The 15927-nt window shown below is 40.4% G+C and overlaps 1 protein-coding gene across 10 annotated transcripts in view; it reads right to left on the bottom strand.

Moving 5' to 3' along the window:
• Positions 1-15927, bottom strand: part of TRIM2 (tripartite motif containing 2) — a 76020-nt gene that overhangs the window by 19022 nt on the left and 41071 nt on the right. For all 10 annotated transcript variants that reach the window (XM_026088224.1, XM_026088225.1, XM_026088226.1 and 7 more), the window contains 4 exons: positions 14149-14300; positions 13278-13458; positions 9374-10097; positions 71-174 (listed from right to left, as the gene is read on the bottom strand). In XM_026088224.1, the coding sequence (XP_025944009.1) occupies positions 71-174; positions 9374-10097; positions 13278-13458; positions 14149-14300 (1161 nt within the window). The remainder of the gene's footprint in view (positions 1-70; positions 175-9373; positions 10098-13277; positions 13459-14148; positions 14301-15927) is intronic.

The following is a 15927-nucleotide window of genomic DNA, read 5'->3' as shown; positions in this document are numbered from 1 at the left end:
TCCTGGAGTACAGAGGAGGAGGAGGTGGGGGGAGAAACAGAATAATACTGAAGGTGGCAAATCCTCATACCTGCACACATTGGTTGTTACTGTCTGCTATTAATATTTTTCCATTTGTAGATGCAGCTACACCCTGAAGATTTGTAAACTCCCCTTTGTTTCTCCCTTTGGTGCCTAAAATTGGACACAAAACACATAAATCAGGTTAGACAGGACTAATCAGTTAGAACTTAAATGCAAATATATGCATTTATTACATCCTGATCCACAGATTTCTATTATAAAGTGTTTTTATCACTGCTACAACTTCCAAGAACCATCTCAGTAACAGATCACAAACAGATCCTTCTAAATAAGAGAAGGTATTGTTCTTACTCTTTGGCGTATGGGCCATCTAAGCTGCATCAAAGCAATTACCTCCTTGGCCTTCACAAATTAAGGTGTCTACACAATTTGCTTCTTGCTGGGGTAACAGGTAAGGTGTTTTTTCATATGTGATGGATTTTTTAAATATAGATTTTTAATTAATATTATGAGAAGGCAATGAAAGGGGTGGTGCTGTGGGACGATACAGATAGAGACTAAGATAAGAACCTGGATGGACAACAGGTGTTTAGTACGACTAGCTAAATCTCAGCAGCGAAGTCACAAAGTTGAGATAAAACATATGAGTGATTGTTTTGGGTGGGGCATTTTCAAGACAGGGAATTTTGCCATTTGCTCATACACAGTTTTCATTCACAGGCTGTAAAACCTCCCTTAGATGGAGAACTGTGAGGAAGAACTGGTCTTGAATGATTGGGACATGTGGACCAATGAAGACCAAAACCTGGGGACCAAGCACTTCTGCAATATATATATGACAAAGAGCTTTGATAGTTCTTATAAAACAGTATACCAAAAAAAAAAAAGAGAGAGACCTCTCAGTTTTACCCAGGACAAATGCAATAGTGATTCATGGAACTGCAAGTTCCAATGTAGGTATTATCCCCATTGGTTTAAGGGGACAAGGAGCTGTAAAATGTCAAATTTTCAAAAACATTCATTGCTTTTAGGCACCTCGGTACTTAAATATCTGTTTTGAGATGTTCCAAGAAGGGTTTCAAAGCAAACTGATGTTTTTAAAAGGTCAGCCCTAAGTGGCAGGTCCAAACTACACCTGGAGCACAGGGACAGTATCCAAATTCCCACTTTGTTTGTAAAGATGGCTGAGGGGTCCTCGGACAAGACTACAGTTATGATCTTGGACCACAAAGTGCTTCATAATGAATGAACTTCTTTTAAAACAAATAGACTCTGTAAACTGTTAATTCTGAGCCTTGGATGCAATGCTATTTTTCCTGGTAAAGTACTTTTACAAGCAGTCACTTGCTGCCTATCAGAAATTAATTGGTTTCCATATATAGTTTTAACTGAAAAGCTTGTATTTCATTTTAGTCACTCCAAAATATGCTGGAGCTTAATGATTAAAAGCATTCTGACTGTGACCCCCAATATAAGACTCATATTAGCTCTAATTTGCCTTTAGCTTTCATTAGGGACAGGCATGCTCATAACAACCATTCTTTCTGCTCTGGTGATGGATGCGGGACACATGTTTCCTGGTGCTGGTTAGCAAGTAACATTTAATTCCTCTGCACTTGGTGCTGAGAACACATCCCTTTGTTTCAAGGCTTGTTTTTCTAAGCTCCGTGTGCTTACATCCTCTCAACAAGGCACATACTTCTGTTTTTGCACTGCAAGGAGAAAGTAAGTGTTAAGGGAATAGTGAGTTACACACCAATTACGTTACTCACACTTGAGCCATTTTTGTGTATTCTTTTAATGAGCAGAGCCTGAGGGATGCATGCAGTAATTTTTTTCCACCATATGTTAATGATAAGTTTCCTTTTTGCCTTTTAGCCAAAGAGAATGGATGAAAAGTGAGAAGCATTCTCTTTACTACTGAGAGAAAAGGGAAAACATTTGTTAGAAAAGAGGAGGCGTAAGCTGGAGCATCTGGATCCAACTAGCACAAACATTCTATAATGTATGCTCCTTCCCCTAAGAAAAATGTCCTTGAAAGTCAAGGAATTTCATTTTTAAAGATAAGAGAGATCTATATAAAGAGTTACTCAGAGTGTTCTTCAGTGGGACCTTGTAAACATATATCAAAGGAAAAATAGAAGACATTATCCAGGAATACCATAGTCACATTTCCCAGTAAATTTTAGGAACAGTAATTTACAAGCACAATTTGCGGATGAAAGTCAGCTCCATGCAATGACCTTGCACATAACACTTTGCAGCTATTTAACCCTTGACAGTGGTCTTAAGTTGCACACAGGCCTGCATACAGTCCCCTCTGCAGTGGGACAAATTTCTCTCAAGAAAGCTGAGGTTAGTGAAACAACTTATTTCCTAACTTATGCTCAAGAGGAAAGCAAATAACTTTGAGCTTTCTTTTCTGGATAATTCACTATGCCAGGGTAAGATGTGAACCCAAGTGCAGGCAGTGGCAGCAGCTCAGATGATGAGAGGAGAGCTTGTAGTAATGTACGTCAGCACCCTGGAAAAGCAGGATCCTGGGGCTGGTTCTGGAATACCAAAGGATGACAGCTCACGCCTGTAAGTAGAGGGATTCCTGCCTTATAAACGCCCCTGTTCAAGAGACAGTCTTCAGCAAATCTTTCATTGCAAGAACCGCACCTCTGTATCAACCCCTGCTTTGTCCTCTGTTCTCCGGGGCAGTCACCCTTCACTCCGTAGCCTAGGGAGGCACCAGCATTTTGAATGCACAGGGCTAAGGCTAGAGTATGGCTTGGGAATACTTGTTCCAGTGATTCCCAAGCAGCCTGGCTTGGAGCTGGAAGCCTGCATCTTTTATGCCCCTCTCTCCCCAGCCTTGCCTCCCTCCTGTGCTGAGCTACTGAGGGGCACCACGCGGGAAAACAAAGCCATCTCACTGCACCTTCTGCAGCAAGCTGCTTGGGACTGTGAGAGGGGAGCAGCAGTTTCCAAAGGGCAGGCTGAGGAGAGGTATCAGGAGGCAGATCTGCAGCCTGCAGAAGAGCTGCTCTGATAGCATCTTTCTATGCAGTTTGCTTAATAAACAATCCATTTTGCTTTAGCCCTATATAATTCTTTCTGCATAAACTAATTAATTTTGCTTTGAAGATATGCTTTCAACAAAAGAGTATCCATTTTCAGCTCAAGACAGAGAAACAATCTAGCACATGTGGATTGCTTCACAGTTTCAATCTTTTATTCTTGCACAGTAAAGGCAAGATTGACCAAAAAAATCCAAAAAGTTAAAATCACAGGAGATGTTAAAAATTACATCACATAACTGAGATCAGAGTCTGCTCCATAGTTGCTGGACATCTGGACAAACCTATTGTATAACGCACATTTTTTGGAACTCATGGTAATGGAAGAAAGGCTTTTTGCTTTCAAGTTTTACTGGTGTGAAGTTACTAATAATAACTTCCCTACTTGCTCACCTAGATTTACCAGCTTCCTAAAACACAAAGAAGAACCATATCACCGCCCCAGCAGGAAGGGAATGGAGTCAAAGACACAAAAAAACCCTGCAGAAAGATTACAGATTCATCAGGAGACTTTAGAGGATGAGGTAGCCACAACATGTTGTGTAACTACCATTTCTTTCCTGCCTGTAACACTTCAAATGCTTCTTCTGGGACTGCTGTGGTTCTCTATATGATCCTGAAACAAGGATAAACAGCATGGAAACTCTGCGTACACACTGCAAAGACAGGTATCAAGAAGTTGTCTTCTTTTTCCCTATCTTCACTTTTTTTTCCCCTCACCAGAGTGCCAAAAGATATCTGTTCAAACCTTACAGGTTACTAGAATGTGATGCCCCCTCCCCGAATACCTAGAACTGAAACACAAACAGCCCTATTAAAATAACTTTCACTGTTTCCAATCCAAGTTACCATGTAAATCTAAGTTTTAAAAGCACTCAGTCAGTTGGATGAGGGCACACTTAATGTTTGTAACCTTTAAAGTGGAACGAATAATTCAGCAGGAACTCTGGCAGCTACTCCCACACGCTGTCAGTAGTGGAGTTTGGGCTGATTTTTATTCGTTTGTTTTATGCAGCATCTGTCCCTAAAAGCTTGGCAAAGACCACTGCCAAGCCCTGCTTGTGCAACAGAGCCTCTGCCACCACAGCTGGGCGCACATAAATCCCCGGGGTGGGTGCGCCACACGCTACCAGCGGCGGTTCTCTGCGGGCGTAGCAGCAAACCCTAAGGCAAACCAACCAAAGCTCGCCATCCTCAGGACATCGGAGCGTGCGCTGGGGGCTGGCAGCAGTGCAACGTGAGCCCCCCTCCAGGACAGGTATGACTGAGAAACTGTGCAGCGTAGGTCTGGCCAAATTTCACACCAGCCATCACATAACCACGAAGAGATAAGAGTCAGTGGTCATGACAAGCCTCAGAGGGCTTTGAGCTAATAAACTGGCAAATGAAATCCCACTTCCCCATTACTAAGCTTTCACATTTCTATGTGAAAATTCATATTTCATATTCACAAATTCATATGTGAATATAAATCCTATATAAAAAAATCTCCATTTCATACTACTTACTAATGAATTTGTTCCTGATTTCTGAACTGGAGAATGCACAACAATTGATGAGAGGGTGTCACAGCAGCCTCTGCGTTTCACCTATCATATTTCTGCACTACATGGAACAACTGCACATACACATCCTCTGCTCCTGATCCAATGCCTCCAGCCAGGCCATAATTTGGCTAGGACAGAAGCTTGTCGGAAAGGTAGGAAAGAGACAGGGAAAAGGGAAGGAAGCAGATGCTGCTTGCTGTAGCGAATAAGGAATGCCTCTGGACTATGCGTACGAATGGGTTAATTGCACTTGGAAAAACACATATTTTTTCAAGATGACACCTACCTACATAACCCACTTGTATTTATGTAATTGCTCACAAAGTATGTCTCCGTAGGCAGCCCTGTTCTTTTCAAACAGAACAGCCCAATACAGAATTTCAGGCAAAGGTCTGCAGAGAAAGTTAAAGAAGAAACACCTGATCAAGAAAATACTCCCCAGAAAATGTAGACATTTCTCTAAAATCTACTTGCAGATCCACATGTATTATTTGTCAAATATAAAACTAACCGCTCTGCTCCCCTGCTTTTAAACTGCACTCTTTACCAGGTAGCTAGGTACAAATACATTAAAGCTATTATTACACAGGCCTTGTTCACAAGCTTTTTACATGGAACAAATTCATAATAAGGCTCCTCCTTGCTTTCAGCAGTTATAACAGACCAGAAGATGACATCTGCACCTAGTAAGGAGGCTGACAGAAGGTACTGTTAAAGGCACTTTTTTTCTTTTTTTTAAAATCAGAGTGAATTACACACATTAAATGCACCAGCTAAACTTAGATGCTCAGTTACACAACTGAACAGACAACTGAACACAGTCTGAGGAAATGGAAAACTGAACTTTCTAGCAGAGAGCCAGCTCTCCATCTGGCTGTGTCTGATGCCAAACCCAGGCTTTGATAAATGAGGAGAAAAAGCAGCCAAAGTGGGAAATGGCACCACTATTGCTAAATGCTGTCAGAGAACCCAGCCATGAAAAGTGCAGGAAGAGAAAAAATCCGTGCATGCATAAGGCACAGCATGATATAGCTAGGGCACAACATGGGGTCAGAGTCCCCGCCAGCTGGACAGAGGACACAGATGACTGGTGCCACCCACAGCTCTTCCCCCTCATTTGAAGGACGTGGGGGAGACTTACCAGGGAAGGAGGAAGTGGCTAAACACTGTGAACGCCTCCCCACCTCCGTCAGCTCTGCCCCGCGTGGCTCTGAGGCCCGAGAGCCAGGAACAGAACAGAAGAGCCTTCCCTCTCACCTTAGTGCTTCCTACCACTTGCAGTGGCAGCAAAAGCTATGGCTCAACAATTATTTTCAGGATATCACAAGCACATTCTTGTTTTCCTTTGCACAAACTAAGTACATGTTGCACAGATGGATTTTTTGTAAAATGACTGAGTTACTTATTTGTTGTTGCTCCCGCAGTAATGTAAACGGCTCTGCAGTCTGTAACATTCAGAACGCTAGAACTGCGTGAACACACTCTTAGAGATCACGCCTGCTTAAAAAACAGCTGAGGATATAAATTATTAAGAGAAAAGAAAAGAGAGAAGGAAGCAAGAAATACTCTGTTCTTCTAAATAATGCATTACATTAACGTATGAATGTACAGACAATAGCGTGACCTCAAAATGTCTGAATAGAATTGTGTGCCACTTAAAAAGCCCTGAATATCACAGAATTGGCAAAAGACTTAATGCACAATTCCCCGTGAACAAAAATACTTATTTGTACTAATGCTGTATTAATGCCATCTCTGTTGCCAAATCTGCTAGGAGCTGATCAATTTACTCATGCATAAAAGCCCATACATCAGCATATAAGCAACAGCATGCTCCATTTACTCAGATACCCGTAGGAATATTACAGTACGGTTCTCCAGCACAGCTGTATGAGCTTCTGGCAGCCCAAACATGAACTCTCTTTATCTTGCCCAGTTTAAATTACAAACTCAAATTTGGCCAGGGTTCTTAGAGGAACTCTACAATGGGTTCAAAATAAAGATACACAGTTGTGCTGGAAAAGTGATAAACTTTATTTTGCATGACTTCAGCTACAAATGAACCAAAATTCAACTTTTACAAGTGAGTTCAAACTAGAACTAAACAAAATTTTAAATCCCTGAAGGCAATCCCTGTGAATATAGCAGAAATTTTACCTGTCTTCATTAATTATACATATTTTGGAAGAGTGTAAAAAGTGAGAGCGTTACAGCTGCAAAGACTTAAGAGACCTTTCAGGCGATGCACATACAGGCCCACCGAGGCCCAGAGGGACATCTCTTTGTAGGATCATTCTGTGAAATGAGTAGCTGAGAACTGAATAGGGAATGGGATGAAATATTACCCTCAGCTCAGTTTTTCAAAAAAAGAGTAATCCATATATCCCAAATGTGGAAACTCCTGTATCATCCAGCAATGCTCTGCGACACGCATAGCTCTTGTTCTAATTATTTTCTCTTTTATCTTGGTGGGGGAGGGCAGAGGGAAAGGAGGATGAAGAACTCCAAAATAGAGCTCATGGTCATGACTGAAACACAACAGAAAGAGAGGGCACTACACAACAGGAAGAGAGGCCATATCCCTATTTGGTAGTCAGGTTAGAAACTGCTACTAGAAATGAGAGACACCAATACCTTTGTAATAAGAATTTTAACTGTCTTAAAACAATTTCAGGACATCTCCTTTTTGTAAATATTTATTATTAACTAAAGGTATTGTTCTACTTGAATCTTTAAAAGGTATTAATTTTAAAGATGGGTCAATCTTTTCTTTGTTTAGGTCTACAGATTTCCACACAGGCACAAATTAATGGTAAATGTATGTGTACAAGAGTAAGGCCCTAGCATTCACTAAACGTTTCCATCACAACAGGTAACAGAGCTCCCCTGTTACTCACAGGCAGGGTGTACCTGTGCAAGCTTGCCTGTACCACTCCATTAACGTGCCTCAGCACAGACCTACAGAAACCTTCTCTAGTTGAATCTGTCCATTCAGCCTCTTCTTCTGCTAGCATATAACATGTCACCATAGCTCCAGAAGAGAGCAGAGTGATGTTCTCTTCCTAGACAGGGTTCAGATACTGTTCTTAACTGTTGTGTTTAACCCTGCCCCTAAACAGGGCCCCGAAAAGATCTAGGCTACATCTATACCGACCCTCTCTGCCCTCCTTCTAGCCCCAGCAGTGAAACTGTGCTTGGTAAGAGCCACAGCTCCCTCTCCCTTCTGGTGGGAGCCCGAGGCGGATCACTCTGCCCAGCGCAAGGGAGATTGCTAGCAGAAGTCCCGCTGGTGCTCACTACGGCAACACCTTTTGCAACAGGAATACCTGCATGCTAGAGAAGGGACAGCGTCTGGCTACTAATTTCATTTAACAAAAGCCACCTGTGAGCTTTGGAACATAAAGCGTGGTTATTACCGAGCAGGGCTGGCTCGGCTTCAATACGATGAGCTCTGCATCTTCTTTCTAACTTTTGACCCAGGAGTCCCCATAAAACTCAGCCTTAGTGACAATAAAACAGGATATCATCTCCTCTGTAAGAACACGATTTGAATTGTTGTATTTATGGGGTCATTCATCTAACAAGGGAATACACTGGCCATTTGGGAAAGGCTGGTCATTTTATGAGTAGCTCCATGCAATGCTTGCATGGTACTGTTCTCTTTAGCATGCAAAGCATGCTTGCTAAATACATTTTCTGATACCAAATCATTATTACGTTAATCGCATATAGTCTCTATCACAGTAAGGAATCTATTAGAAATACTGACAGACAAGATATCAAATGGACAGGGGTAACCTACTGACAAATAGTGTCTAGGTGAATTTTCAATAGAATTTTTAAAAATACTACAGGATTAATCACCATCCATTCTCTGCTACAAATAGGAAAGCCACCTTGCTGACTAGTTGGCAAATTCGGTAAACATACCACTGAAATCTTGACTTGTTTATTTTAAGAATTAAATTTGCTTTTTTCTTAAGTTGTGCCAAGTGAAAAGTATTTTCTAACTATATAAACACATATTTTATAAACACAACACCCTATGTTACAGAATTTTTCAATTATGAATTATTATTATTTTTCTAAAAAACCAAACTATATCAAAGGAGCTGAAAGAGAATCATGGTAGATGACACAGAGATGATATATTAATTGCCAAGCATTAGAAGCCCAAAAATTTGGAGATACAATTACTCTAAATAAAGAACCAAACATCCTTAGATATTGAAAAACACAAATAAAGGAAATCTTAACTTTGTCCTATGTTGACATCACAAAAAGCTATATATGATCACAGATTTAGCATGTATAGTCCCTGGTTAGATTAATTAATTAGATTATTTTTTAGGGCAATTGTTTTAGAGACGTTTCCTTCTCGCCACATGACTTTTTAAAGAAGCAATCTAATCTGAACCAATAGTCTTATGATACTGCCATCTCATGATGCCCAATAGAGTGCAGAGGAGCTAGTAAAATATCCAAATCAAATTATGCATTTCTCAACCCAAATTCCAGTTAAATGTTTGTTGCAAACAGCATTTCCCAAGCATGAACTTTTAAAATGTACATGTGAACAAAAGCCAAGAGGCCTAAAAATACTATCAGGTTGTTCTCTTTATCACGACATGGATACATATAGTTTTAACCTTAAAATAATTTAATTTCTAGAACTTTTTACCCAGTTTCCCTGAACTATTTTTAAGTATGTCAATAGTTAGCAGACAAGTCACGTACCTACTCTGAAGATCAAATCATCTTCAATGGGATTCTCTTTTCTTTTGCCAGTGCTGTACATGCTAGCAGGTCTTTTCACAGCCTTCTGCTTCACATGACCACTGCCAGGAGATTTAACACGCCTCTTAACCCCTTCAGTGGTAGGGGACACATCTGCTGATCTGACCACTTTAAGCTTAAATGGGCTGCCCTTAATATGCTGATCATAAAGTCTCAGTGACAAAGTGAAGTCCCCTTCTTTCTGAACAGTATACAAAAATTCGTAAGTGCCATTTTTATTGTCAAGTATTTCTCCATCCGCTACACTCCCATCAGGTGTGCTCAGTTCAGCAGTGAGGTAAGCGTTCCCAGATTTACAGAGCTCCCCATCTTTGTCCTTCGTTGTAATGGTGACAGACATGGGCTGTCCAATCACAGTCTGCCTCAGGCCCTCACCTGTGGCAACTGTTTCAGAGGCAACTGCATTGGTGGTTAAAATAGTACCCAAATTGTGAATGGACTTCTTCAGGCCTTCTGTTTCCACTATGAAGTCCAACTGATCATTTTCGCGGGGCTGCAGTGGGAAGTCCCGCTCAGCCAGTTCATTCAGCTTGTCGCTCATTTGCTTCTTCACCAGCAGAACTTCCGTTTCAGTGCCATGGTTGAGGGCTTGCGCCGTAAAGTTGCTGCAACTTTTAATGCTCTCTTGTCCTTCAAGTAAGGTATCCAGCTGTGTCTGGAGGACCTGTATGCATTGCCAAATACCAGATTAGCATCATGTTACCAACATCTATGCTAACAAGATGTAGCACTCTTTAAATATGAAGGTCTTTACAGAACACTTCATAGTGCTTCATTTCAGAAGTTTCACTTTAGAAAAAGTACTGTACTGACTCCCTACACCCAACAGCATGGCATGGTCTTGGAATATCATGATGCAACCCAAAAAACATACCCCATTTTGGATCTTTAGGGCTTCAAAGATCCGTTGTCACACTAGATTGAATTTTGCCCCATCTACCTTTTTTTTTTTTTAATGTAGAAGTTTGAGGCCTGATCCATCTGCCTCTCAGCAGTCACAGGTAACAAGCTGGTTAATGGGAAATGAGCTGTGTGCATAGAGATAGAGATATTTTGGAGTCATCAGGCCCATTAACAGGGGTGGCTGCAGGAAGGACTTCCATTTCTTCAGAGCCAGGGGAAACTTTGGGTGGATGCTATATAGAGATGCACCAGAAGGCACTCTCAACTTTTTTTCTTCCATGCTGAGAGAAATCATGATTTCTTAGTCTAAATAAGTGAAGAAAGGAAAAGTCTCCTCAGCAGAAGTGGGAAAGTTGATTCCCCAGTTTCAGCAGGCAAGAGAGCAAAATGAAGAGGATGGGTTGTGGATAATGGGAAGAGTTGGGTTGAGTAGCCTGTAATTTTGGTGGGCAGCAAGTTGCCACTCTATATTTAAGTATGAAACAGAGCTTTTATTATGTGCTCAGCACTGGTCCTCAGTCCAAAACTCTTAAGACAGTATTCACCTCAAAATTGTTAGGTGTGGGTTGGGAACAAGGCTAACTTTTTTTTTTTTAAACTAGATTTATAATGAATTGGAAGAGGATCCCTAAATTATAACAACCTAACATAGAGAAATTCATGAGAGCCTGGAAAGCCCAAACGTTCCAGCCACCCAACACACTCTCCACTGACAAAATGCCCAAACCAAAGAACCAGGTCACATATTTGCTATGTTCCTCCTGCAGAGGAGAACTAGGACACTGGCATTACTGTACAGCCGAGAAGTTATTTTGTTGACCACCGTAAAATAAATATTTTAGAAACCTTACAATTGATTCTAAACTAAAATTAGAGACTTAGTGTATCTATTGCTATGAGCTATTCTTGTTAGCTTGTTTGTCCTTCCATTGCTGGCATACACCATGTAACGATACCATATTCTAAGGGCATTTTTTCTTCTGAATTTTAAAAACCTAGTTGCTTTTTCTACACCTACTGCAGAAAATCCAGGCGATGAGCTACTGATACAGAAAAGTGACAACAACATGAAGTATTTTGCAAAAAAAGCCAGAATGAACAAGAAATTTCATGTCCACATTGAAATTTCAAGTTACCTCGTTTTGTATGTATCTAAGAATGCCTCAGAATTCAATAGAAGGAATTTTTATGTCTTGTCCTTATTCCAGGAAGTAAGGAGTTAAAGTGATACCATAGCTAGTAAAGTCCCAGGATGACAAAAACCCGTATGCCTGGGATAACAAACCACAAACTGTGGAGGAAGACAATTTGCAACTACATTTTAAAACCATTATATTCTCAATATCATTTTCTTTCATTACGCAGATGGAAAATATTCAGTCCTAGCATAACTAATATTTAAAACATGTTTAGAATATTTTACACAAGGCCTCTGTCAGTCCACTGGACAACTGAAACTGAATGGCCAGCTTTCTTTTAGTGAAGTGTAGCCCATTTCTTTTTTTCAGTTTTGCAAAGTATATGATCGGAATGATGGATTTGAATTATTTCACGGGCCTACTATTCATTCAAATGTAAAACCCAATTCCAGTCTCTCTTTTGTACGCAAAGAACAGGGAAATACTTCTTTCACTATTTGTATATGCACAACTTCATAAAACATGTGTTTCCTGAAGCCTAAAAATAGCCTTAAAATGTCCCTTTAAATAACAATAATATAATTTAACATCATAATTCATCTTATGGGAACTTTGCACACCCTGAGTATGTTTTCTTGTAAGAAAATATGTTTTGGGGACATCTTTGATAGGTTTAGATGAATTTGGGACCTAAGTCCAAAGTTTTGATGCTAAAAAGTTGCTCTGCTGCTGCTTAGCAGGAGATGACTAAACTCTGCCTCCAGGGTTTTGGGCTCCCTATATACCTGAAGTTACTTATCTTGTGCATATATTACAATTCCTCAGTTTTCACAGGTCCAGTAGAAGTAGTACCTTCCTAATCATTAAGCTTGCTCTGGATCCAGGAATGCACCATTCCTCCACTTCAACCATTTAGAGAAGCTCAAGCTGCTTGGTAATCTCAGAGAATGCCCAAAGACACCAGTATTATCAGGCACTCTTGAAATTCCAATGGTTGATGCCACTTTCTTTTAAAGGACACTCTGAAAGGAGAGATCCTTCTTTTTTATAAAATAGCCTACTGGTACCCAGGAAGAAATGGGTTAAATTCTTTCATTTGCCTGATTCAGGCCCATTAATCCTAGGCAAAAGCCCTAGTCACCAGGCTACAAATTTCTGGAAAAAGGGAAAATTTCCCTTTTCTTCCTGTGAGGCCTAGACTACAGTACAGGGGAAAAAATGCAAGATTCAATCAGCCAGATAGGATGTGAAAGAGTTAACACAGCTCTGGAATCTATTGCTCTCTGCATTCTCCTGGGAAAATGAGATGCCCCTGCAATGTTTATGTGTTTCAACCAGTGGCTTTTAACATGAAATACATTACGAGGCATCTGAAAGGAAAACAGCGCTTTAAAGCATGATAGTAAGACTCGCTTAGTTCTTTGGGAAAAATTGTTTGGCTGTATCTTCATGGGAGGGTTCATGGGATTTCAGGCCAAGGATTTAAACTTACCCTTGGTGTTCCATTACTGACAACTGCACATCGAGCATATTGGCTTTAAGCAGACGCCTGCTCAGTGCATTGGCTATATCAGATCCCCGCACACTGCGCATACAGGGCTAGCAGCCCATATGGGGTCTGGATTCCACTCTTGAGGCTGGGCACCCACAAACAAGAGTCTGCAGCACTTGATATCGGGAAGGCAATGTCCTCCCCAGATCTGGATTTCAGACACAATTTGTCAAACTGGCACCCCGCATCATTTGTAAAGACTGGCTGATTAAATTAATAGCTTTTTATTGAAACAAAATATGCATCTTACTTTGTGTTTAAGGCCATAATTCACTTCCAGTTCCATAAGCAGCACGCTCTTTCGCACATTTAAAGTCTTCTGGAGTTCATCAAAAGTGGAATGAATGTCATCTACAATGCTAGCCTTTTGGTTGGTTAACTGATGTATGATTTCAGATATAAAATGAAGTGCTGAGTCGATCTCTGGAAGCCTGAGGGAGGGATTAAATTACAAAGACTGCTGTTTCAAAAGTCATTAAACATTGGCCCTTGCCTTGACATCTTTTGATGAAACAATCTCATCACCAGGCTGTCTTTAAACTCAGTCGTTTCCCAGAAGTAAATTCATTCCTTGTACAACCACATAGTGGTTTTGGTCTGATAAAATAAGGCTGAAGCCAGAGCCCTCCCTTGTGGAAATCCATTAGGCTCCAAGCAGTTCCAACAGGGAGGCCCTGGACTTTCTGTCCCTTATGCAGACATATCTACTAGGGAAGAGGGAACTAGATCTATCCCACTTTTTTTTTAATCCTTTCTGCCAGAGTAAAGCTTGTACTTTACTTTAAGCATACTGTATTTTTTATTTATTATGAAATTCATGACTGGCTCACATTTTTCTCCTTAACATTTTATGCTCCTTCTTTGGAGGTCACTTTCATTTCTAATGCCTAAGAAAGGTCTGGCCTCTGTGTTGCAAAAGACAGATAGGAATCTTCTGCTCTTTTCTCTAATCCCTCAATGCATCACACTCAATGATGGATTTTATCCTTATGCCATCCTCACTATCCCTATTTTGTAGGTAAAAGTCCATGGCACAAGCACATTAGAACATCTACCCAAGGTAACACAGGAAGCCAATGGTAAAACTAAAAATGGAAAAATAATCAGTGGAATTTCTATACCTTTTGTTGACAGCATCCAACTGGACTTGGAGGGAAGCCTTGTGTTGTTCCACCACATCCTTGAGCGGGACTGTAGGATGCTCTGCATGTTCTCCCTCTGTACACTCCCGGCACATGGCTGTCTCACAGGACTGGCAGTAAAATTCCATCACCTGGAAACATGCACAACTCTAAATTCAAACATGGCCGGAGTAGCATCACTCAAAACACATCTTACTGGGCCTTGAGTATTTTATTATCCAAGCACTGAGATTACAGTTCAGCATGAAACAAACATTGGTGTCTAAGAGAGCAGATACTTTAAAATTTACTACTTAAAAGATATATATATATATATATATTTTTTTTTTTACAGATTTCATATCAAAACCCTGTTTTAAATGCATTTTATTCTATCAGGAAACATCAGAAAAGCAAACTGGGAAAGAGAGTGCTGGACCTCAATGGCTGACCCTAACATCATCTGGGTATTGTGTAATAACAGTAAATTTTGGTGTCCCTCAACTACCCCATGTAACAACTCACTTGAAAAACAAGGTATTCAAGTCCCCCAGCAACTCAATCCCTAGTCTCCCTAGAGGGGCTACCAAACACAGTGTCAGCTGACTGTTTTTGTAACAGGGCCACCTCTGCAACATGAAATCAACCGAGAATACCAAACACCATATTTATTTGCCACAAAAAAAGCACCCTAAATGAACCAACGCACTGCAGGGAAAAAGCTCCATATCCCATTACTAATCCCTTAAAACCATTGAAACCTCATCTGTGAGATTATAAGAGCGCTGATCTACACTTGAAGGAGAAGGAAATGGTTTCAACCTGTTACATATCCAGTAAAATGTTGTCTGGAGATAAAAAATGATCTTTACATGTAATAAATACCCCCAAAATCTGAATATATTCATGAAGGGAAAGAAACAGAAAAGTACTGTGCCCAAAATCATATGTTAGTCAAAATAATGCACATATATGCAAATTCAGTGTGAGACTATTTTTTATTTTTACAGCTAGAAGATCTTTGAGCACAAAGCATTTTAGGCTTCTTAAAGAGTGTAAAAGGAAACTCATAGTAAGTGCTTCAAAGCAAGATATTCGCAGCTGTCTTGCATTCAGAACACAGCATCAGAATCTCGAATAACTTGGCCCATGCTTTTGGCACTCAGACCTCTCACACAAAGATGGCTGGACTGGAGATGCTGGTGACATCAAGAAGGTTTTTAGGGAAGAGTAGAACTGGCTACTTTCAGGTGAGCAGAGGGACTTGTAAAAGCATCATGCAAAGTATCTGGCTGTTCCAAGACATTTTGAGAATTAGGAGGGGGGAGTAAGAATCCAGATTTGCATGTGGCTATTAGCATGAATAGGGATTTTCCTCTAATAAGCTTCTTTCCTTCTTATTCCCATTCTTCCCTCTTATCTCAACTCACAAGATACAGGGCTCACAGGCAATGTGGGTTTAATCATTTGTTGGCCATTTGTGTAAACCACTTCAGAGAAAATTAAAAAGCTGCCCAAAACAAACCACGTAAAATAGAATATATTAGCAAGGAAAAAAATATGTAGCCCATCTAAACAAGAGGAATTACTTACACCCATGGCAACCACCATCAACACTACTCCAGTAACTGTGATTCGAGGGATCTCATGGTGGTATATCCTCTGAGTCCTGACAGTTACTTTGGTAGGCACTAAGATATGGTGCAATCCCAAAGTGCACAGAGAAAATCAGTTAAATAGAGTTTAGGATTTAAATTCTTTACAAAGGCTGCAAACATT

This window comes from Apteryx rowi, unplaced genomic scaffold (assembly GCF_003343035.1).
Source record: "Apteryx rowi isolate R43461 unplaced genomic scaffold, aptRow1 scaffold_76, whole genome shotgun sequence".
Lineage (NCBI taxonomy): Eukaryota > Metazoa > Chordata > Aves > Apterygiformes > Apterygidae > Apteryx > Apteryx rowi.
This window is presented reverse-complemented; position numbering and strand designations above follow the sequence as displayed.